General features: G+C 57.6%; 1 protein-coding gene across 8 annotated transcripts in view; it reads left to right on the forward strand.

Annotated features, from left to right (window-relative positions):
* The window catches only part of KCNH2 (potassium voltage-gated channel subfamily H member 2), a 35590-nt gene extending 24173 nt beyond the window's left edge, over positions 1–11417 (forward strand). For 3 of the 8 annotated variants that reach the window (XM_021078760.2, XM_021078762.2, XM_021078759.2), the window contains 10 exons: positions 3597–4025; positions 4532–4919; positions 5250–5449; positions 5892–6144; positions 7210–7433; positions 7690–7789; positions 8350–8622; positions 8696–8888; positions 9210–9387; positions 10882–11415. In XM_021078760.2, the coding sequence (XP_020934419.1) occupies positions 3597–4025; positions 4532–4919; positions 5250–5449; positions 5892–6144; positions 7210–7433; positions 7690–7789; positions 8350–8622; positions 8696–8888; positions 9210–9387; positions 10882–11010 (2367 nt within the window). In that variant the 3' untranslated portion in view covers positions 11011–11415. Of the gene's footprint in view, positions 1–1134; positions 1583–3596; positions 4026–4531; positions 4920–5249; positions 5450–5891; positions 6145–7209; positions 7434–7689; positions 7790–8349; positions 8623–8695; positions 8889–9209; positions 9388–10881 lie in introns of those variants that run through there. The other 5 variants (XM_021078764.2, XM_021078765.2, XR_014833156.1 and 2 more) reach the window with 5 other exon arrangements.
* The last annotated feature ends 12560 nt before the right edge of the window (positions 11418–23977 follow it).

Raw genomic sequence — 23977 nt, forward strand, 5'->3', positions numbered from 1 at the left:
AGGGTCTCTTGGCAGGGTGTGGTGAGGACAGTTGCGGGGGGCAGTCCAACAGGAGGCTTTAAATTAGAAGTGGCCACAGGGGCCAAGGTCAGGGGTCGGTCCTGGTTCTTCGAGGCCCCTGTGATGAGCCAGGCAGAGGGTGGGGACCCAGGGCCAGGGCCAAGATGGCCTAGAGTTGCCTCTGTCTCCACAGGAGAGGAGAGTTGCCTTCGCACGTGGGGAGGGGAGGGTATGGTGCGGGTGCACAGATTCAGAGGGAAGGAACCCCTGGAGAGGGTTGCCAGCCTTGGGGGGCAGTGCCCACCACTGCCTGGCGGCCAGGCCAGCCTGGTCTTCTGCCCCCTCTTGGCAGCAGGATTGTCTGCACTGCCCGCACTGTCCGGTCCATCCCAGCTCCTTCCTGTCGTGGCCTTGGGGGTGGGGGTAGGGTTAAGGGTGAGAAGCCAGGGACACCCGGGTGTTGGGGGTGGGGGGCTCCTGCCCCACACCTGCCTCGCCTCTGTCCCCGTTGCCTCCTCCTGCCCCATCCACAGAGTTGGCCCGAGCGAGGGAGCCATCCGTCTGCTCCTCCTCGTCCCTCCTCCTGGCTCTGCTCCCGCTGCTGCCTCTGGTTGTCTGGGTTCCTGCCAGGTCTCCAGCCCCTTGGCCTTGACTCCAGAACGTTCCTCCACACCCTAGGCCCCATATCTGGAAGCCTCCTCCTCACCCTCTCCCGCCCCCGCCTCTCATGTTTCCACCTGGAGGGCCCTTCCCCCCCCCCCCCCCCCCCGCCGGGCGTCTGCCCTGCTCTTGTGCCCACGGTTTGTGCTGTCGTGTTGCGGTCTGTGCTTTTGGGTCGGTGTGTGTCAGCGTGCGCGTGTGTTCCTGGCTTTTTGGTCACCGGGAGGCCTCTCCATCTCTGGGTATCTGTCTGACTCTGGCTGGCTGGGCACTGGACCGGCGGGGCGGGGGTGTCGGGGAGACCATTAATCTGCGGTGACAGGCCCGGGCCGCCCGGGGGAGGGGGAGGGGCGCGGGCTGCGGGAGCGGCTGCTGCAGGAGCCCAGAGCCGGCCGCGGGGGAGGGGGCCTCGGGCCGGGCTGGGCCGGGCCGGGCGGGGGAGCCCAGTGTGGCGGGGTGGGGGTGGGGACCTGGGAGGAGGAGGGGCCGCCCGGAGGAGCCGAGGTTCCGACCGCGGCGCCGCTGCTGGGCTGGCAGCGGGCAGAGCGCAGCACCCGGGCAGCGGGGCCCGCACCAGGGGACCATGGGCAGCCCGAGCCAGGCGGGCTGCTGTCCACGCTCACTGCCAGGGTGACCCCAGCCCTGAGGCCCAGCCCCAGCGACCCGGGCTTCCTGCCAGAGGCTGCCCTGGGAGCCAGGCCGCCCGTCTCTGGGGCGCAGACTGGGCTGGAACTGCTGTTGGGGTGCAGGTGAGGCGCTGGCTGGGCCCTCCTCGGGCCCCAGGGCAGGCAGGCTGGGGGGAGCCAAGTCCTCCATGGCGGCCCCAGTGGGCAAGGCGAGCAGGACAGGGGCTCTGCAGCCCAGGGCCCGGAAAGGCCGGGTGAGGCGGGCCGTGCGCATCTCCAGCCTGGTAGCCCAGGAGGTAGGTGACCCCCCAGCCCCTCCCCCTTCCTCCGGGGCTGGGGCTTCTGAGATGCAGGATGGTTTGGGGTGCCAAGGGGGCTCTGGTCCCGCTCATCCCACCCTTGGCTCCAGCTTGCTCTTCAGGCCCGCTGGGCCTTGGTGGACAGGGTTTTTCTTACCAGGGCCTCCCCTCTCCTTGGGCTCCCACGGCCCAGTCTTCCAGCTTGAAATGCGAAAGGTAGAGAAGGAGGACAGGAGTGAAATGGGTGCCCGGAGAGGATGGCAGGGAGACCGGGGAGGAGGGGAGCTGCCTCTGCCTCCACCCCACCTCCCCCAGCGGCGGGCGGGTGGCAGCGGGCCTGGCACGGAGGCACTGTGGCTCCGCCCCTCCAGCACTGGGTGTTGGGAGTGGGCCAGGCCAGGGAGGCGTGGGCTGCCTCTGGGGTCCGGGGTTGGGGCTGGAGCCTGAGGAGGCTGGGAGTCAGAGGCCACTGGGTGAGTGGGGAAGACAGGCTGGGCCAGGCACCTGGCTCACCTCCTCTGGGCAGCCTGAGGTGCTGGTGGCCCAGGCTTATGACTCTGTAGACACCTTCTGGGAGCCACCTCTCTACCAGCAGGGGCTTCTGTCAGAGAGCCAGGGACTCAGGGAGGAGGTGGAGGGGGAGCTGGTGGTGGTGCAGGGCTGAGTCCAAGAATCCCACCCCTGCCACCATCACCGGGCACCTGAACTCTCTCTGCCTTGGCTCTCGGGCTCCTTGAAGCTGGGGTTCAGGTGGGGGGCATCCTTCCCAGCCACAGGGGAGGACCCAGGGTTTGGCTTAAATGAGCTTTCCTGTTCTGTGAGACGTAGGTCACGGGAGGTCCCACACAGGCCGACGGTGGCACGGGGGTGGCAGAGCTGAGCCCGGCTCCCTGTAAGATGAGGTGTGCGGCTCCAGGTCTGACTTCCCTGGCTTGTCCCACGTGTGTGTGTGTGTGTGTGCACACACGTGCGTGTGCACACCTGGTGGGGTGGACACACCCCTAATTAGGGCCCTCTCAGCTTCCAGTTACTTCTAGGGAGATGTCCTCCAGACAGTCCATCTGGCGAGGGCGATTCCAAGGGATCCCCAGCTTGAATGTGAACAGGAGTTTCTGAGGCTCCACCCACCATGGCCCTCCCAGCACGGAGGCCTGAGGATGTGAGCTCTGGCCCTAGTACCGGCCAGGCTGGGAGCGTTTGGGGGATTCTGGGGGGAAGGGGGGACAGGTGGAGGCCGCAGGGGGGCAGATGAGGCTCCCACCATAGTGAGGGAAAGCTGGCCTCAGCTCTTCGTGGTTCGGCTTGAGGGGAGAGAGGGGTTTGGCTGCTGCCACCTGGTCTGGATGGTGAGCCTGCCTCTGCCCAAGGGATGGGGAGGGGGAACAGGACGCAAGGTCAGCCTGTGAACGGCTGGGTGGTCACTGCTGAACGGCTGCCCCGGGCCAGGGCGAGTACCGAGGGGGGAGCGGGTGTTTTGGTCTCTCTCCCCTGGATGCCAAGGGGCCTGAGTCTGGGTGGCTGGTATCCTTGGGCCAGTGGCATGAAGGGACATTTAGGCCCTTCGTCTCTGGGCCACCAGCAGTGGGACTGGTCAGGAACTGCAGTGACCAGCACCATTTACGTTGCCCAGGCTGGGAGCTGTATCCTTGGAGCATTTTCTGGATGGAGCCCGTGGCGTGGGTGGGATGTCTGGGTGGGGTTAGGGGGGTGGGTGGGATCGCAGAGTGGGAGTTATACCCGCAGCCATGGGTCGGCAGTGCCGGCAGTACTGGCGGGCTACTGCCCGGTCCCTGCACTCAGGTAGCCCTCCAGGTCCCGTGCCACCTGGGGAACCATAGTGCCCAGGTCAAGGGCTGCTCAGTGGCTTGGCCGCTTGGCTGGGGGTGGGCCTCCCCCCTCACTCTGCGTGACCTCTTCTCTGGAGGGCCCGTGGCCTGGCCTCCCCTGCCCAGACATCATGTCCCCGGCTGGACAGCCTCTGCTCTTACCTCCACCTTCCCTGCCCGCCCAGGTCCTGTCCCTGGGGGCCGACGTGCTGCCGGAGTACAAGCTGCAGGCGCCACGCATCCACCGCTGGACCATCCTGCACTACAGCCCCTTCAAGGCCGTGTGGGACTGGCTCATCCTGCTGCTGGTCATCTACACGGCCGTCTTCACGCCCTACTCGGCCGCCTTCCTGCTGAAGGAGACGGAGGAGGGCTCCCAGGCGCCCGACTGCGGCTACGCCTGCCAGCCGCTGGCCGTGGTGGACCTCATCGTGGACATCATGTTCATCGTGGACATCCTCATCAACTTCCGCACCACCTACGTCAACGCCAACGAGGAGGTGGTCAGCCACCCCGGCCGCATCGCCGTCCACTACTTCAAGGGCTGGTTCCTCATCGACATGGTGGCCGCCATCCCCTTCGACCTGCTCATCTTCGGCTCTGGCTCTGAGGAGGTGGGCTGGCAAGGAGGCGGGGGCAAAGGGAGGGCAGCGGGTGGGAGGTGGCGGGGCCGGCGGGGAAGGCGCGAGAAGGAGGGCGGCAGGGGCACGGCCAGGCCCCAGGTGACCCGTGCCTGCTTCCTGATCCGTATGAGCCCCTCGCTGGTTGCAGGGCCTCGCCTTTCCCTAAGGCGTCTGTCCAGCGTGGCCGCTGTCTTCTAATTCAGACGAGGGCGCTCTGAAGCTAGTGGGCGCTCTGGCGAGGACCCTGAGAGTGGGGGTCCCTCTCGGAGGCCCCGTTTCCTCACTCTCGCCACGGGGACCGTGAGCCCTTTGTCGCAGAGCGATTAATGGGGCTCTGTGCTGGGCCCAGCGTGGGAGGTGCTTCTATGATGAGGAGGTTCTGGGAGATGTCTTCGAGGGTCTTACGCCCCGGAGAGCCGCAGCACCCCCACGCCTCCTTTGCCCCCCTCGCTGAACATCGCCGCCTCCCCCCCAACCCCCGCCCCCGCCCCCCACAGCTGATCGGGCTGCTGAAGACGGCACGGCTGCTCCGGCTGGTGCGCGTGGCGAGGAAGCTGGACCGCTACTCGGAGTACGGGGCGGCCGTGCTCTTCCTGCTCATGTGCACCTTCGCGCTCATCGCGCACTGGCTGGCCTGCATCTGGTACGCCATCGGCAACATGGAGCAGCCGAACATGGACTCCCACATCGGCTGGCTGCACAACCTCGGCGACCAGATCGGCAAGCCCTACAACAGCAGCGGCCTGGGCGGCCCCTCCATCAAGGACAAGTACGTCACCGCCCTGTACTTCACCTTCAGCAGCCTCACCAGCGTGGGCTTTGGCAATGTCTCGCCCAACACCAACTCCGAGAAGATCTTCTCCATCTGTGTCATGCTCATCGGCTGTGAGTGCGCCCCTGGGGCGGGCGAGGAGGCCAGCCCGTGGCCCGGGGTCTGGGAAGCGCCTTCGTCCGAAGAGAGGGAGCGGGCTAGAGGGGCCCGAGTGGGGCTCTGGGACGCAGAGGCCCCGGGGGCCTCCATCACGGGGTATTTGGGGGCGGGACACGCAGGTAGAGGCGCAAGGCGGAGCCGAGGGGCGCGTGTGCCCCGGCTTCCGCGTTTGTGCATCTTGGCGTGTGTGCTTACCCTGAGACGTGACTGCGTGTGTCACTGACCTGGTGCACGGGCGGGCGGGGTCCCTCAGATGCTGACGGCCCCACCCACCCCGCCCCCAGCCCTCATGTACGCCAGCATCTTCGGCAACGTGTCGGCCATCATCCAGCGGCTGTACTCGGGCACTGCCCGCTACCACACGCAGATGCTCCGGGTGCGGGAGTTCATCCGCTTCCACCAGATCCCCAACCCGCTGCGCCAGCGCCTCGAGGAGTATTTCCAGCACGCCTGGTCCTACACCAACGGCATCGACATGAATGCAGTGAGGCCACTGGGCTTGGCCGTGGGCTGGTGGTGGTGGACTGGAGGGAGCAGGGTGATGACGGGAACTCCTTGGGGCAGCCAGAGTCACGCTCCACGTGCAGGTGGTGCCAGTTAGTGCCGGGCAGGACCCTGAGAGGCCCTCACCTCCTGCTGCTCATGGAGCCTGTTTCCCAGGAGAGCTCTCATTTGGGGGCAGGTGCTAGACCAGGCTCTAGGTGGTTGTGTTTAAGCTTTGCAACAACCCCAGGCAGGAGCCGGTTTCCAGGCCTCACGCATGTAAGGACTGGGAGGTTAGAGCAGGGGGGTGGTGTCCCCAGGGGTGCCCAGCCAGAAGAGGGGGAGCTAGAGTGGGCACCCTGGTAGATCCCTGCTGGATCTCCGGGTGGGGGTGCGAGTGGGGTCCCGGGAGAGGGTGTGCTGAGCCGGCCCCCCGCCCCCAGGTGCTGAAGGGCTTCCCGGAGTGCCTGCAGGCTGACATCTGCCTGCACCTGAACCGCTCGCTGCTGCAGCACTGTAAGCCCTTCCGCGGGGCCACCAAGGGCTGCCTGCGGGCCCTGGCCATGAAGTTCAAGACGACGCACGCGCCACCGGGGGACACGCTGGTGCACGCCGGGGACCTGCTCACCGCCCTCTACTTCATCTCCCGGGGCTCCATCGAGATCCTGCGGGGCGACGTCGTCGTGGCCATCCTGGGTACGGCAGGGACCGGGAGCTGGGCCCGAAGTGCCCTTCCCGGCCTGGAGAGATCCGAGCCCCCTAGGGACACGGCTGTTGGGGCTCTGGAGCTGGGAATGCCCACGGGGACCTGGGGCTCCTTGAATTCACCCGAGCTCAGGCCTTCCGAGGGGGCTGTGGAGAGGAGCCCTGCACGGGGTTGGGCTGCTGAACCCTGGGGGTTCTCAGGTCCTGTTTCCCCCTGGGGTCTCTTCAGAGAAGAGGACAGTGACATTCTTGCTCCTTAAAACAGGACCAAATCCAGATGCTCTGAGGAGGGCAGTGGAGGGAGGTCATGCAGCTGATTTTACTAAGGGCCACGTGGTTCCCGCAGCCTCGGGCAATACCACCAGGCCTTCCCTCCAAAACCCAGGGAGTCCTGCCCGCCTCCATCCCTCACCCCTTCCTTCCTGCCCTACCTGTGCAGGTGGGCAGGTGGGCAGGTGTGCCTGGGCCCTGGGGACCGCCTGCCCTCTGCCTGTCCTTCTTTTGGCCCAGGGCAGGTGTGTCACGGTGGGCCTTTTTAGATTTTTATTTCTCAGTTCGGCACACACACATATGCCACAGACACTCCCAAACACAACTGAAACCGGAGTTTCACTAAACAGCAGTCTCCTTACTACATTCTGGTTTGTGCTAAGCTATGCCGTCCTATTTTGTTTCAGTAAGCAAAAGGCTGGTCCTCGATTCACTACTGTGTTGTGATCTGTAGCTTGAAGGACAGTGTTTATGAGCGTGCAGTGACTGGTCAGGATGGTGACTGGGACATGGGCTTTGAGGGGGGCTCCCAGTGGAGTTAGAACCCAAGGAAGCCAGGGCCATGGGCCGAGCTGGGCATCTGCCGCCGGCTGGCCCAGTAGCTGAGAGGCACAAGGGTCCCGCACTGTACCCCAGGGCACTGCACTGCACGTCCTGCCTTTGGGAGCTGGGGGGAGGACGGGGCTGGCTGGTGCTTCCCTGGCCCTGGGGGCTGGGACCTGGCTGGGTGTGACCAAGGTAAGAATGCCCCGAAGACAGGCGCCTGCTGCCTCTGTTGTCACCCAGGGGCTGAGCCCCCCTCTCGGTGGCCTCCAGGGAAGAACGACATCTTTGGAGAGCCTCTGAACCTGTACGCGCGGCCCGGGAAGTCCAACGGGGATGTGCGGGCCCTCACCTACTGCGACCTCCACAAGATCCACCGGGACGACCTGCTGGAGGTGCTGGACATGTACCCAGAGTTCTCCGACCACTTCTGGTCCAGCCTGGAGATCACCTTCAACCTGCGAGATGTGAGTGGGCAGTGCGGCGGGATGCACCTGTCGCTTCCCTGGGCGACCCTCTCTCTGGGCTTGTCTCTCATCTGTCAGATGGGATCTGGGGCAGACCAGGATGCCACAGTCCCAGCCTCAGCCCTGGCCCTGGGGCAGAGCTCACAGCCCCAGAGGGAGCACGCCCAGCCCCACCTTCTCTGTTAATAAGAGAGTCCGGGTGGACCCGGCAAGGCAGGAGGGCGCAGAAGGGCCCTGACACCACTCTCGGTTCCAGACCAACATGATCCCCGGCTCTCCCGGCAGCACGGAGCTGGAGGGCGGCTTCAACAGGCAACGCAAGCGCAAGCTGTCCTTCCGCAGGCGCACGGACAAGGGTGAGGCGGGGGAGGGGAGGGGCGGGGAAGGGAGGGGCGAGGGCGGGGCCCAGGTGAGAGGTGGGCGGGGGTGGTGGGGAGGTGGGGTCGACGGCTCTGCTCCATGTGGCATCTCCGGAGGCCTTTCTGCCCCTAGCGTCAGGGCCCCGCGCCTCACCCAGATGTCGGATCGCTGTCCACGCTTTCAGGCCCGCTGGAGGGCCTCTTCCAGGAAGCCCCCTTCCACCCCCGGGGCAGGGCCTGCCCAGGTTTCTTTGGTCCTCAACTCCCAGCGTCTTGCTGCGCGCAGGGGTGAGGGGGGCAAGGAGGTCAGCACGGGGGGCGCCTGGGGCCAGGGAGCCCCGCCAGCGGTGTCCCCGCCCGGGCTGGGGCAGCCAGTGGGCAGAGACCACTGGTCCCGTCCTTGGAGTCCTCGGTCCTCTTGAAAGCGGGGGAAGGGAGCAGAAGAAACATGGGGCAAACCTTCCAGACCTTCTCTGGTCCCCTCCCCTCCCTCCTGTCCCTCCTGTCCCCTCCTGTGCCTCCTGCCCACTCTGAGGCCCGTTCTCTGTTTCCCACAGACCCGGAACAGCCAGGGGAGGTGTCAGCCTTGGGGCCGAGCCGGGCGGGGGCAGGGCCGAGTGGCCGGGGCCAGCAGGGGGGACCGTGGGGGGAGAGCCTGTCCAGCGGCCCCTCCAGCCCCGAGAGCAGTGAGGATGAGGGCCCAGGCCGCAGCTCCAGCCCCCTCCGCCTGGTGCCCTTCTCCAGCCCCAGGCCCCCCGGAGAGCTGCCGGGTGGGGACCCCCTGACCGAGGACGTGGAGAAGAGCAGCGACACTTGTAACCCACTGTCAGGTAGGGTGAGGGCCACCCGGGGCGGACGGGATGTGGCCTCTGCCCCGGCCTCAACCCAGCTCTTTGGCTCCAGGCGCCTTCTCAGGAGTGTCCAACATCTTCAGCTTTTGGGGGGACAGCCGGGGCCGCCAGTACCAGGAGCTGCCTCGCTGCCCTGCCCCTGCCCCCGCCCCCAGCCTCCTCAACATCCCTCTTTCCAGCCCCGGCCGGCGGCCCCGGGGCGACGTGGAGAGCAGGCTGGATGCCCTCCAGAGGCAGCTCAACAGGTGAGGGTGGTCCCTGGGATCCAGCTGAGGCCTCGCTGCGTACGTCTGGGGAGATGGGCCAGTAGGTGTAGGGCGTGTGGGCTGCGGGTTTCCAGCAGTGTTGTAGGGTGGAGGTGGGGTCTGCTCTGTCTAGGCCTGTCTGTGTGTCCAGCAGCCTGATCCTCTCCTTGTGTTCAGAGCTGAGCCAGGGGCCGCCACACCTAGAATGAAGAGGGGGCCTGGGGTTGACCAGCTGGCTGTCCCTAGGGTGGTCCCGAAGTCCTAGTCACTGGTGTCTCCACTTGCCTGAGACCCAGGGCACCCGCCTCCTTCTTGCCCCAGGCTGGAGACCCGGCTGAGTGCAGACATGGCCACCGTCCTGCAGCTGCTGCAGAGGCAGATGACACTGGTTCCCCCTGCCTACAGTGCTGTGACCACCCCGGGGCCTGGCCCCGCCTCCACGTCCCCTCTGCTGCCCGTCAGCCCCATCCCCACCCTCACCCTGGACTCGCTTTCTCAGGTAAGCTCCTCGAGCCGGGGCGCTGCCTCTTCTGCCCCGCTTCCACCCCAGACCTGCTTTGCTGTCCTTTTCCCTTGGCCTTGGGCCCCAGCCTCCTCCCACCCTCCTCCTGCCCTCCTCCAGGCTGTATCCAGGAGCCGTGAGCACAGAGCAAGGCAGGGGAGCCCCGAAACAGAGCCCCCAGACAGCTGCGCCAGGGAGGCCGGCAGGCTGGGTGGCATGCGCTCCCCCAGAGTCACCTGAATGGCCCGATCAGGTGCCTGTGTCGTGGCTGGGAGTGAGGGGGCTGCTGAGCCCGAGGCCTGGTGGTGGGTGCTATGTGCCAGCGCGCCATTGCGACAGGGTCCCAGGTCCCTGCTGTGACTGACACCCGCTGGGTCTGGCTCTACTGCCAACCCAAAGCGCGCACGCTCGGCACTTTGCTGGGTTGTCCTGAAGGCTTTGGCTGAGCCCCAGGGTAGCACTTACGGCCCGCATCACTCCCCTTCTGCCGGACAAGGGCCTCTGTGGCCCTTTGTCCCTTCCTGAGTGGACATGTGTGTTCCCAGCCTCCTGACAGGGCAGCTGGGACTGGGCCCCAAGAAGGGGGCTCCTCTGGCGACCGGAGGTGGCGGGGATCTGCTTCCCCCTTCCCCTGGCATCTGCTCCCCTCCCATATGCTGCCTGCTCCTGTTTGCAGACACCAGGCCCACGTCAGCGAATGTGCCAGTCTCCTTTCACAGCCGCCCCCGCGGAGATCTCCCAGCAGACTCGGCAGCACCCACAGAGCCCCTCCCGCCGGCCCTGGCGCTCTCCCTGGCCTTCCGAGGCCTGGCTGCCAGCCCGCCTGTTTCTAGGTCCCCGAGTTCTTTCTAGATTGAAGGACAGAACCATATTTCTCTCTGTCCAGCTGTGCCAGCTCAGGGCTCCTTATTCCAGGTTGGGTTTGGATTCAGCTGCTGTGTACCCTGGGGAGGGAAGCGGCTCTGGCCTCGGGTTATTCCCAGCCTCGGGCACCTGCTCCCGGGCCCCCAGCTGTCGGGTTTGGCTCTGGCCCACAGGGAGTGCGTTTCTGCTCTGCCAGCCTCAGGCCTCCCTTTTGTGGTTGGAGACCGGCTCTGCCTGCCTTGACCCTTCTCCTTGTCCCCTGCAGCCGTTTTCTGTCTGTCCCCAGAGCCTCCAGACCCTCTCTGTCCTGTGAACCTGACCCCCCTCCACTCCGAGCTTCCCATACTCCGTTTTTTTTTTTCTCTTTGGTTTTTTTAGGGCCGCATCTGCGGCATATGGAGGCGCCCAGGTTAGGGGTTGAATCAGCTGCAGCTGCCGGCCTACACCACAGCCACAGCAACAGTGCATCCGAGCCACATCTGAGACCTACACCACAGCTCACGGCAACGCCAGATCCTTAACCCACTGAGCAGGGCCAGGGATCGAACCTGCGTCTTCCTGGATACTAGTTGGGTTTGTTACCTCTGAGCCGCGACGGGAGCTCCTCACACTCCGTTTTCTTTGCAGGTTTCCCAGTTCATGGCGTGCGAGGAGCTACCCCAAGATGGCCCCGCTCGACGCCTCTCCCTGCCGGGCCAGCTGGGGGCCCTCACCTCCCAGCCCCTGCACAGACACGGCTCAGACCCGGGAAGTTAGTGGGGCTGCTCAGTGTGGACACGTGGCTCACCCAGGGTTCAGCGCACCGCCTGGGCCCCTCCCCGTGGAGGCCCTGCCCAGGAGGCCCTGGCCGCGGAGGGGAGAGGACCAGGAAGGCACAGCGCCTCCCCCAGCCCTTGGGACCAGCTTCTCCTGTGGTCCCCTGGGCCCCGGTGTGGGGGCAGGGGCAGGGCCGGGCCGTGGTTGGAGGGTCTGTGGCCCCCCCCACTGTCCCGGGGGCAGTAGCTGGTCTAACTGCCCGGAGGCACCCGGCCCTGGGCCTTAGGCACCTCAAGGACTTTTCTGCTATTTACTGCTCTTATTGTTAAGGATAATAATTAAGGATCATATGAATAATTAATGAAGATGCTGATGACTATGAATAATAAATAATTATCCAGAGGAGACTCCAGCGGTGCTGGGAGGGTGCAGCATCAGCACAGCGTATCCCACGTTCACATTCAATGTCACGTGCACTGGCCTTTCCGCGGGAATCCGGGCTGGGCTGTCTGTGTGCATAGGGCCTGCGGGGGCAGCTCTGGGTGTGGGGTGCGTGCAGTGGGGATGCCCCTTGGGGGCTGACACCTCCAGGGCTTCTCGCCTCTGGAGGGCCCTGGTTCTGAGTGTCTGGGATTTGGGGGAGCAGAGAGCCGCCTGGACTGGTCTGAAAACAGGTTGTCCTGATGGGATGCCAGGCCTGGAGTCCCGCCCCTTGGGGTTGTGGTGCTCCAGTGGGTGGCACACTGGCCCCTGAAGCTGGCCCCACGCTGACTGGTGATGCGGCTGTGCTCCTGTCCCTCACATGGTCTGTGAACCCAGCCCACACTGACTTTACCCTTAGGCTGTATTGGCCAAACCCCATCGTCACCTTATCTTGACCTTAACCCCGACCCACACGGACCCTCTATAATTGGGTCCCCATAGGGAAGCGTCTCCAGGCATGTGGGTTTTCTCAGCCCTGACCAGAGCTCCCCTGGTGTCTGGCTGCAGATGGGCCTCACCTTGGTCACCTCTGTCCTTTGGTCACCGGGTGACCCTCACCCAGAGGAGCTGCCTGAAGAGGGTGGAAGTTTCAGGGTGTCTCATTCCCGTGATTGGAGGAACAGGACAGAACAGATGCCCTGGGCCTAGTCAAGGGTGGTGGCCTTGTGTGTGCAAGTGTGTGCACAGGTGCTGGTCTTGTGTACACACATAGCCTTCCAGACGAGCCCCTGTGCAGTGGCCGAGGCAGGGCAGCTGCCAGCCAGCAGGAGGAGCCAGTGGGCAGTTCTGGGGGCAGGCAATCGTGCTGCCCAAGGCTCCCAGGACCCCTTAATCCTCCAACCCCTGAGCCTTGGGGGTGGTGTGCTGACCTTGCTTTGAAGACGAACATTGCTCCTGGTGCCTGGGATGGGGCGGTGTTAGGAGGAGACCCTGACCTCTGAGCCACCAGCCTGAGTGGGAGAGGAGTTCCCCGTGCTTCTGCACCAGGGCCCTGGCTCCCCTGCCCATCCCTCAGCCCCAGGGCATGACCAGGGAGGGGGGCCCCTGTCCCTCTGTGAGTTCAGTGTGCCCTGGGGGCCAGGCCCTGGAAGACAGGCATGGGACATAAAGACAGGGAGAAGGAGGACACCCCGGGTGTCTTTGCGTGTTAGGCTCCGCCACATGTGTATGTGTGTGTACACAGGAGCGTGAGCACACATCTGTTCATGGTTTGGGAGCTCACACTCAGACCTTCCTGATGGATAGCGTGTGAGGGTCTAGCTGGCAGGGGGGGATGCCCTAGATTCAGGGTCAGCTCAGCATCTCATCAGCATCTCGGCGGACACAGGCAGAGGCCATGGGGAGGCTGATGGTGAGACCTGAAGGAACAGATGGAGCTCTCTGCCTTTGGCACACTGGGGCCAAGGTGCTGACAAGACCCTGCCCTCTGGCACTGTCTCCATCCCTCTTACCATCCGTCCTGACCTTACAGCCTCTTCATCCGGGGAGCTCGGCCCCACTTCACACCGCTCTGTTCAGGGTGAAGGCTGGGGGGTGCTGGGAGGGGGTGGGAGGGGCTAGGGGTCCAGCCCTGAGAGTCAAACCCCTAGAGTCAAGGCTGGGTGTTTGTGGGCCTGGGAAGGAGAGGGGGAGGAAGCCTCTGCCCACACCCTCTAGGCTTTGTATCAGGTTCGATACTGGCTATTCCTCTGGGGCACCATGGTAACCCTCACAGGCGGCTACCTGCCACCAGGTGAGGGCACTGCCTGGGATGAGTGTGTGGGTGGGTGTGGGTGGGTGTGGGCAGGTGCACACATCTGGGCTCGGGGTGGGGGCTGGGCCAGCAGAGGGGAAGCCTCTAAATGCTTGTTCTCCATGGAAGCACTTGGGTGCCCGGGGTCAGTCCGCTCAGTCTAGTTGAAGGAGCGTCCAGTGTCATTGGGACACCAGTGCCAGGTTCCTGCCAGGAGCTGCCACTGAAATTTGAGGGTGGGCAGGGGACAAAGGTCACCGTGGCTCCTTTTACTGATGGTTCCTCTCACCCAGCTGTGTCATTTAACCCCTAACAACCCACAGAGGTGGGTGCCTGGGTGTCACTAATCCACGCGAGGAGAATAAGACTCAGCGACTGACTGATGGTGGCAGGTGGCAGTGCACAGCTCTGGGCTGCAACAGGAGGGGCTGCAGTGACCCTCAGAGCACATTCTGGGGACAATGCCCGCTCTGGCCCTCCCCTCCCCTGGCCAGGTGGCCGCACCCTTCTCGGGGACCATGCTCCACCCAGCACATTAATGGCACTGTGAACGGCAGCTGTGCCTCTGTTGGGCTGGATCAAGTTCTTGGGCAGGGTCTGCTCAAGGCCGAAGTCTGTATAGAGCCCATTGCGGGGCCCCAGCCCTGGGCTGGCTGTACCTCACAGGGTCCTGCTGCCTCATTGGGGCCGGGCAGGCTCTCAGGTGTGTTTGGGGGGGGGGGTCCTTCTGTGGGCCAGCTGGGGTCACAGCCTCACCTCAGGCTGTTTTCCTCCAGAGACCACCTTTGTTCCCCATGCGTTGCCAGTTCTTTTAAGGTCCATCTCGCTTTTTTTTTTTTTTTTTTTTTTTTTTTTTTTTAATAGAAATCACCAGGAAATTCCCTTTGTGGTGCGGAGGTTTAGGCAAGTTTGCCCCCGCACCTGTCCTCACCTGGACCCTGCCGCTGCTCAGCCCAGGCAGCAGCAGCTCTCACATTTCAGGTACAAATAGGAGTCATGGGTCACATGGAGCCCATCCTTCGTGGCGCGCATTATTCTCGCGGCAGTGTGGTTGCTGGTCCCCGCTGTTGACATCTTCCACCCCCTTCTGTTGGCTCGGCTCAGCGCACGGAGATTGGTCTTGGCTCTGAGTTATGATTATGGAACTTGTCTGGTGCCCTCTGGGGCTGGAATCTCTTCTGGTGGGCATCCTGGGGACAGCTGGACCTCCTGTGCTGGCTATCACTCCCCCGAGCTTTGGGGAGCCCCTGCCTCTGCGTCCCATCTCAGCAAGCTTGTCCCCTAATAGATGGCACGTCCCTGCCTGTCCATACCTCTTGAAGGAGCCCCTGCGGCCTGCTGACTTTTCCAGGGTCGGTTCTGCCACAGTGCAGAGGAGGAGGTCCTGGGCCAGGCCCTCTGTGCCACCCCACTGCCTACATGGCAGGAGCACCTAGACTGGAGCGTGCCCAGACGGCTCCCTTCTCTGCCTGCAGAACAAAGCCCTCCATGCTCTCTTGGCACAGGGGGTTCTTGTCTTCCTTTCCAGATGTACCTGCCCTTACACCTCCTCCTGCCACGTGTTTGAGACTCCAGGGACACGAGATCACCTTCTGTTAACTGTGCTTGAGCTCTCACTGCCTTTGCCTGTCTCTCCCTCCTCTCGTAAATCTGTCCTTCGTGGCCTGAAGAAACCCTTCCCTCCTTTGAGTCCGAGCTCAGATGTCACCTCCTCCAGGAGGACCTCTCTAGGTGTCTCAGTTGATCTAAACCTTCTCTTGCACTTGGCTCAGGCTTTTGCTAGCACCCCACACAGCCTGCCTGTCCTTGAAAGGGGACCCGCTGAGTACTGCTCATCTTTGTTAATATTTTAGATTTTTTTTTGTCTTTTGAGGGCTGCACCTGTGGCATATGGAGGTTTCCAGGCTAGGGGTCAAATCGGAGCCACAGCTACCAGCCTATGCCACAGCCACAGCAATGTGGGATCTGAGCCTCATGTGTGACCTATGCTGCAGCTCGGGACAATGCTGGCTCCTTAACCCACCGAGTGAGGCCAGGGATTGGACCGGGTACTATGTCGTTTTTTTTTTTTTTTTTGTCTTTTGTCTTTTGTCTGTTGTTGTTGTTGCTATTTCTTGGGCTGCTCCCGCGGCATATGGAGATTCCCAGGCTAGGGGTTGAATCAGAGCTGTAGCCACCGGCCTACGCCAGAGCCACAGCAACGCGGGATCCGAGCCGCGTCTGCAACCTACACCACAGCTCATGGCAACGCCGGATCCTTAACCCACTGAGCAAGGGCAGGAACCAAACCCACAACCTCATGGTTCCTAGTCGGATTCGTTAACCACTGCGCCACGACGGGAACTCCTATGTCGGGTTTTTAATCCACTGAGTCATAACGGGAACTCCTGCTCATCTTTTTAAAAATTAAAAAAAATTTTCTTTTGTATTGGAGTATAGCTGATTTACAATGTTGTGCTACTTTGAGGTGTACAGCAACATGATTCAGTTTTCCATATACACAAATCCATTCTTTTTCAGATTCTTTTCCCATATGGGTCATTACAGAATAGTGAATAGAGTTCCCTGTGTTACACAGTAGGTCCTTGTGAGTTATCTATTTTATATATAGTAGTGGGTTTGTTTTCATAGTCTGTGACTCTCTTTTTATTTTGTAAAGAAGTCCATTTGCATCATTTTTTTAGATTTCACATGTAAGTGACATCATATGGCATTTGTCTTTCTCTTTCTGACTTACTTCACTTAGTATGATAATGTCTAGGGCCATCCATGTTGCTGCAAATGGCATGATTTCATTCTTTTTCATGGCTGAGTAATATTCCACTGTGTATATACATGTACCACATCTTCTTTATCCATCCATCTGTTGATGGACATTTAGGTTGTTTCCATGTCTTGGCTATTGTAAATAGTGCTGCAGTGAACACAGGGGTGTAGGCATCTTTTCAAATTAGAGTTTTCTCTGGATATATGCTCAGGAGTGGGATTGCAGGATCATACGGTAGTTCTGTTTTGAGTCTTTTAAGGAACCTCCATACTGTTCTCTGTAGAGTCCCATTCATCTTGGCATCTCCCTGACAGGCCTCTCTCGTGAGGCTGGGGACATGGCAGGCACTTTGCCAGCATGTGCTGCCTCATCTCTAGGTCCCAACTGGCTGTGGCCTGGAAGGCTCCTGCTCGCCTCCCTCTGTGTGGCTGCTCTTTTGTCGTTTGATGTCCTGGCTGAGATCAATTCCTCCTGGGGCCTTTCTGTTCCAACTTCAGGTCTTTCCCCTTTCCCCCAGGGGGTGGCTCGTCTGGTGGAAGAGGAAGGGGGCTGGACTTGGCTGCTTGGGGCACCATGAGGCTCACATGGGAAGAGGCAGTCTCCTCGTAGGCCTCCTGCTGGTCTGATAACACGGGGACCATACAAAGCACACAATCAATCCAAGTGCTCAAAAAATGTCAAAACAAATTTGAAGTATAGGGCCTTCCAAAGTGATTATTTGGAAATATTTTTAGATAATCGAATATCAGACAGGAGTGGCTGGTATAAAAATCAATGAAGATTTAGTAAAAGACTGACCCTTCACAGGCTTCTTGAGCCGTATAAGTGCATGTTATTAGACCCTACAAAGCCTCAATTTATCTTGATTTTCTTGTCCCAGGGGTATTTAAAATAAAGTGATTCCTGATACTTTATTTTCTGAAAGTCTAGGTACAGGTCAAGGCCTTTTTTTTTTTTTTGGTTAACTTTGGTCTTTCAAAAAAAAAAAAAAAAGAATGCATTCTGAGGCATTTGTTTAAATAATTAGCTTCATTATTTTCTAATCACACCTTATGAGTGTCTTGGAAGTTGGCAAGAGCCATCGCTTAGAAACCAGAGCAGAAGAATTTAGCTCAACTGTCTTACCATTATTTTAAAATTAGCAATAGCATAAGGTCTGGCTGCAAAAGACTTCGATGCTTACTGGCAAGAGAATCCGTCATTAGGGAAACAGTCTGGACAGGGCCAGCGGCACGAGGCAGCCACATGTCACGGCTTTGCTTCCTCTGTCTGCTCCGCCAGGCGATGACAGCTGGGGGATCAGAGAGAACTCGATCTTCAGGCCACCAGGAAGGTCAAACGGAGCTGAGCTCACAGTCCGAAGAGGCCTCCGTGGATTGAGACTCCTAGCAGGTGGCAAGATGGACGTAGAGGGCTGCCTTAGGCACCTGGACCGTGAACCGTCACGCAGGGAGGTGTGGCTTGACGAGGGCCTCCGAGGGGCCACAGAGGTGTTATTCTCAGGGTTAGTGACAGGAGCGTGAGGAACGAGGTTAAACAGCGATCAGTGCCGTGATCCAGCTGCCCCGCATCCCCCCGCCCTGGGACTCCTTCCCTTAGGATGCCGAGAAGCGGCTGGAGCCTTGTCCTGAGGGGCGTAGGCTGTGTCCGTTCCCTCGCCACGTCTCTGGGGCGACTTCAGGCGCGAGGCTTCTGTTCTGGGCCAACCCCCCTGGGACTTGCGTCCCTGCAGGCATCTGTCCTCAGAGCGGGTGGTAGGTAGCTCCTGTGCCTGCTACCACCTGTCTTCCAGCCCCCCTGACTCAAGGTGGACACTGCCCCCTCCTCATGATCCCAGAGCACCGTGAACCACAAGCCGCTGCCTGTAGGGGATGATGAGTCAAGCTGTTGGGGGCCACTGTGAACGCTGGGGAAGTCATCTCTCCGCACAGCCCCTGAAACAACCTCAAAGCTGCTCTCAGGCATCCCAGTCCCAAGGTCTCGGCCACTTCCTCGTCAGGGCCTTTCTCACTGACCGCCTTCTCAGTCCTTCCAAGACCCTCTTGGGAAGTTCCCATTTTCCTGAAGCCCCCTGACTCCTCAGGTAGGACCGGTCTGAGGACAATCCAACCTAAGTCATACCCAGAGGCACGATGGCACCTGCACAGTTGTGGGTGGGGCCAGGTCACTAGGAACTGCTGCTCCAGGGGCTCTGTGAGGGTGCCTGGCTGGGAGTGAGAGGCGGGAACAACAGGCATTCAGACTCCAGCACCTGGAGGATTTCTGGGGGCCGGAGGCGTCTTAGTTCCGGCTGCTGTAACAGACACACCACAGACCGGATGGTTTGCAAACAAAGAAATTTATTTTTCACAGTTTTTTTTTTTGTTTTTTTTTTTAGGGCTGCACCTGCGGCATATGGAGGTTTTAGGGGGCTGAATTGGATCTGTAGCCACAGGCCTAAACCACAGCCACAGCAACGCCAGATCCAAGCCGGGTCTGCGACCCACACCACAGCTCACGGCAGTGCTGGATCCCTAACCCACTGATTGAGGGCAGGAATCGAACCCACGTCCTCATGGATCCTAGTTAGGTTCCTGCTGAGCTGTGACGGGAACTCCTTATTTCTTACAGTTCTGAAGACAGAGAAGTCTGGAGCAAGGCTCTGCCTGGAGAGACCTGCTTCCTGGTTCATGGATGGCCGTCCTCAGGTGGCTGAAGGGGTGTGGGAGCTCTTGGGGCATCTTTCACAAGGGCACTAACCCCCTTCACGAGGGCTCCACCCTTATGACACCCTCACCTCCTAAAGGCCCCCCCCCATTCTAACGCTGTCATCACTTTGGGGATTAGGTTTTTTTTTTAATTTTCCATTTCTTTTTTTAAAATTTAATTAATTTATTTTGGGGCCACACCCATGGCATGCAGGAGTTTCCAGATCAGGGATCAAGCCCATGCCACAGCAGCCACCCAAGCCACGGCAATGACAATGCTGAACCCTTAACCCCCTGAACTATCAGGGAACACCAGGATTAGGTGTTAATATATGAATTTTGGGGGGCACAAATATTTTTAGTTCACAGCAGAATGGACCAGCCATAGCAGGAAGGTCCAGTTAGACCAGCCGGCACACTGTTGTGGACCGGAGAGCCACCTGCTCTCCGGAGAGCCAGAGGGAGAGCAAAGAGGTCTGGAAATGAATGATAAATGATGGAGTTGTTCTTTTTACGTTTTTTTTTTCCTTCACATCTTTTTCTTTGGTAAATTAAAAAAAACCTGAAGTATCGTTGATTTACGATGTTGTGTTAATTTCAGGTGTTCAGCAAAGCGATTCAGTTATACGCACCCACATATACGTATTCTTTCCCATTATCCATTATTACAAGATATTGAATATAGTTCCCTGTGCAATGCAGTAAGTTCCTGCTATTTTTCTATTTTATATGTATTATAAGTTACATTATGTATTACATGTTAATCCCACACTCCCAGTTTATCCCTTCCCGTTTGGTAACCATAAGTTGGTTTTCTATGTCGGTGAGTCTATTTTCAAGTAGAATTTAAAAGCTCTCGTTAAGGGTTACAAATTATGAAACAGACCTGATAGAAGCCAAGTTATTTTGAGGATATGTTTTACTGGTTGCTATTGCGGAGAAGGTGGCATTTTTCACCTTTGGCAAGATAAAACAGAAATGCGTGCGAGTCTTGTCTTCCTAACACTACTATAAATTCCTTGAAGACGGGGCTGAGACTGAAGTTGAGATGAAGTGAGGGGCCGTCTGAGAAAGTCTCTCAGCAGAGGAGGCAGGAAAGGCCACAGCAGAGCCTGCATCTTTTGTAGTTATTAATTAATGGTCACATGTTTCCATCTTTGGGAGCTTAACTCCAGTTGGTTCCTGAGTTATTTTGACACGACCCTAGGTGTCTTGATAGTTCCCTTGTTTTACGACTTGACAGGGTGTTCCAGACAAAGTATTGGGTACATTCCTGTTTTGATCTTGGGAATAGCCATTCCTCCAGTGAATCTTTTTTTTTTTTTTTTTTTTTGTGGTCATCCCGCGGCATATGGAGTTCCCAGGCCAGGAATTAGATCTGAACTATGGTTGCAACCTATGCTGCAGTTGTGGTAACACTGAGTCCTTTAACCCATTGCACTGGGCTGGGGATGGAACCCACGTCCTGGCACTGCAGAGACGCCGCTGATCCCATTGTGTGGTGACATGGTGAGAACTCCGAATCCTGGTTCTTTTTTTAATGGAAAATGTATTTACAGACAGAGATGCTCATTGCCACTAGACTGGTCATGGCTTTTGAGCCCTTTCAGGGGCCATAGCTTGGAAATATGTATTAGTTTTAAGAGAGAAAATGTAGAGCGTGTTTATACTGATATTACTAATTCTTATTCAGAACGATAGAGTTTTAATTTCACCTCCTGGATCTCACATTTTTATCTCCTTTTTCCTCACACTCAAAGTCCTGACGCTTTATGGTACCGATTCTAATTATGCATTTGCTTTATCCCACAACGTGCACACACACAGCAGTCTCTGAGTTACAATACGAACCACGGCAGCTAACAATACGATTACAGGAAACAGCTTGTGATATTTTCGGAGTTCTTTCTGTCCTCACAGTGTATCCCCTAGGGGTATCGAGTCAAATGACGGTGCTTAAGTCACTGGGAATAATTCCTTCTTGGGAGGTTATATTACCAACTGGTGGTTATGTTGCATAATTATGGTTCATTTGTATAATTTCCCTTTTCATTTCTAGGGCTTACCTTTTAAGTTTAATTCTGAGGTTGAATTTACCAAACAGGGTACATTCAAAGATGTCTAGTTTCTCTTCTGTCTCCTCTATCCTGTTCCCTTCCTCTACTCTTGATAACCGTTAAGGCATATTTGTGCCTCCTTCCATGGTTTTTATTTAAAAATTTTTAAAAAAATTATTTATTTATTTACCTTTTTAGGGCTGCACGTGAGGCATATAGAAGTTCCCAGGCTAGTTCGAATTGCAGCTGCAGCTGTCTGTCTACACCATGGCAACCCTGGGTCCTTAACCCACTGAGCGAGGTCAGGGATTGAACCTGCATCCTCATGGATATTTGTTGGGGTCATAACCCACGGAGCCACCATGAGAACTCTCCCTTCCATGGTTTGTATTTATTTATTTATTTATCTATCTTTTTAGGGCTGCACCCTTGACATATGGATGGTCCCAGCCTAGGGGTTGAATCAGAGCAGCAGCTGCTGGCCCACACCACAGCCACAGCCGCGCCAGATCCTTAACCCACTGAGTGAAGCCAGGGATCGAACCCATGTCCTCATGCATACTAGTTGCGTTTGTTACTACTGAGCCACAAGGGAAACTCCCACGGTTTTAAAAAGGAAGCAAAGGTCTGTCTGTATCTGTCTATCTAGTTCTATTTTTAGGTGGATGAAAGGTTACCAGCACGTTTTTCTCTCCCTTGTTTTTTCACTTATTATCTGGAGGGCTTCCATATTAGTAGGAATAGACACCTGTCACTCTGTTTCATGGCTCCCAGGCCCCAGCACATGGATGTGCTTTGTGTCCCGAACCATTCCCTTCCTGGTTGCCGTGGGTTTCCAGCCCTTTGCTGTTCTTACAAAGTTGTGCTACAACCAACAGCCTTGGGCACACATCTCTTATCTTTGGGATAAGTTCCCAAAAGGTTACTGCCTGTGTAATTGTGTAAGATTACTAAATTTCCCACCAGTCATGGAGAAGCACTTCTTCCTCTCGCCTTGCCAATGGAGTACGGTGTCACACTTTTGGCCTTGGGCCCAATTTGGCAGGTGAGAAATTGTACTCAGTGTATTTTTAAGTTGTATGTTTCTGTCACTAGTTGAATTCTCCGGGAACACACTCTGAGACAGACTAACCTGTAAGGCCTTCGTTAAAGAATGATACTTGGGGAGTTCTCGTTGTGGTGCTGCAGAAATGAATCCAACGGGTATCCATGAGGATTCGGGTTTGATCCCTGGCCTTGCTTAGTGGGTTAAGGTTCCGGCATTGCCATGGGCTCTATGTAGGTTGCAGATGTGGCTCAGATCGCATGTTGCTGTGGCCGTGGTGTAGGCCGGCAGCTACAGCTCCTATTTGACCCCTAACCAGGGAACTTCCATATGCCATGAATGCGGCCCTAAAAGCAAAAAAAAAAAAGAATGATATTTGGACAGGAAGGAAGCAGGATTGGGCAGAGGGACAAATTGAGCCATCTTGACAGAGGACCCAGCTAAGCCCAAAGGGGGCTCGGGAGCTGGGAAGGTCCTTCAGAGATGCTCTGAGTTGGGATCATGGGCAGGGCTGTTTATCCTCCACGTTGTCCAGCATTAGATGAGGGCTGCTCTGGGAGGAGGTACGACCTTGGACCAGGCAGTTTTCTTCTGCTGGGATAGACCTACCAGAGGGCTGACAGCCGAGGGCCATCTTCTGGTGGCACCTGCAGTAGCTGGGGAATTAAATCTTTCCTTTCGGATGGAAAATGGGTGCCACATTACAGCACCCACCCTTGTCAATCAATTTCTCTATAAGACCAACCTTAACGGTTTGGGTTTTTAAGCTTTCTTCAGGCATCTCCTCTAGCTCTGGCTCATCTGGTTTGAGATACATGTTCTAAATACTTCTTGTGGTTTTTTTTTTTTTTTTAATGTGATTCTGTATATTTCTTCAGTCCTCTCCCACAGTTTCTGCTTTGTGAAAGTTATTGCTAAGTCATCGCATGCCTACATAGTATTACCACTAAATCTTCATTACGCTCTGCAGACTCAGAATTATGCAGTGTCTTACTTTGTTTCTTTGGCCTGAATTCGACTTTGCTGAGTATTAAGATGGCAAGTTATGACTTTTAAGATTTTTAATTGCCTATTATATCTTCTGTTTTATTTTGTTTTATTCTTTTTTTAATGGCTGCTCCTCCGGCCCATGGAACCTCCCAGGCCAGAGAGTGAATCTGAGCCACAGCTGCGGCAATGCTTTAACTCACTGTGCTGGGCCCAGGGATGGAACCTGCGCCTCTGCAGAGACCCCAAGCTGCCGCAGAGAAAACACTGGATCCTTAACCTGCTATGGAGGTTAACTCCTATCCTCTTTTTATGAAGAGGTTTGGGGAAGTTAAAAAAAAGATGAGCCGGTGTTCCCTGGTGGCCTAGTGGTTAAGGGTCACTGCTGTGGCGTGGGTTTGATCCCTGCCACGGGAATTTCTGTATGCAGTGGGTGTGGCCAAAAAATATGGGCCATGTATATTCATCCCATACATTTTCTTTCTTTTTTTTTTTTTTAGGGCCGCACCCAAGGCATATGGAGCTTCCCAGGCTAGGGGTCTAATCGGAGCTATAGCTGCCTGCCTACACCACAGCCACAGCAATGCCAGAACCTTAACCCACTGAGCGAGGCCAGGCATTGAACTTGCAACCTCATGGTTCCTAATTGGATTCATTTCCACTGCTCCATGACGGGAACTCCCATCACATACATTTTATTAATTGAAATTATTAATAAAATTTAGGAGTTCCCGTCGAAGCTCAGTGGTAATGAGCTGTAGCGTAGGGCAGAAGCTATGGCTCCGATTCCGTCCCTAGCCTGGGAACTTCCATATGCCACGAGTGAGGCCCTAAAAAGACAAAAAAAAAAAAAAAAAAAAAAAAAAAAAGAAAGACATTTGAAGTGTAAGTATGTATCTGGGGGTACCAGTGAAATACCAAGTGATCCCAGTATCCTGTGTGTTAGAAATGTCCTCTCCAGGACAATGTGTCTAAAAGGACACATACTGAACAAACATAATAAGGATTAGGGGTTGTGTTCAGTATCCCAGGACTTCTGTAACAAAGTCCCACACGCTTGCTGGCTTAAAACCAAAGAAATGCATTCTCCCCCAGTTGTGGAGGCCAGAAGTGGGAAGGTGTTGGCAGGCCACGCCCCCTCCGAAGGGTCTAAGGAAGAATCCTTCTTGCCTCTTCTCGCTCTGGTGGCTGCCATCCTTGGCCTGTGGC

The sequence above is a fragment of the Sus scrofa genome, chromosome 18 (genome assembly GCF_054392235.1).
Source record: "Sus scrofa isolate SSC_HxYL_T2T_F1_AM1 chromosome 18, Sscrofa_HxYL_maternal_Yorkshire_Landrace_v2.0, whole genome shotgun sequence".
NCBI classification, from domain to species: domain Eukaryota; kingdom Metazoa; phylum Chordata; class Mammalia; order Artiodactyla; family Suidae; genus Sus; species Sus scrofa.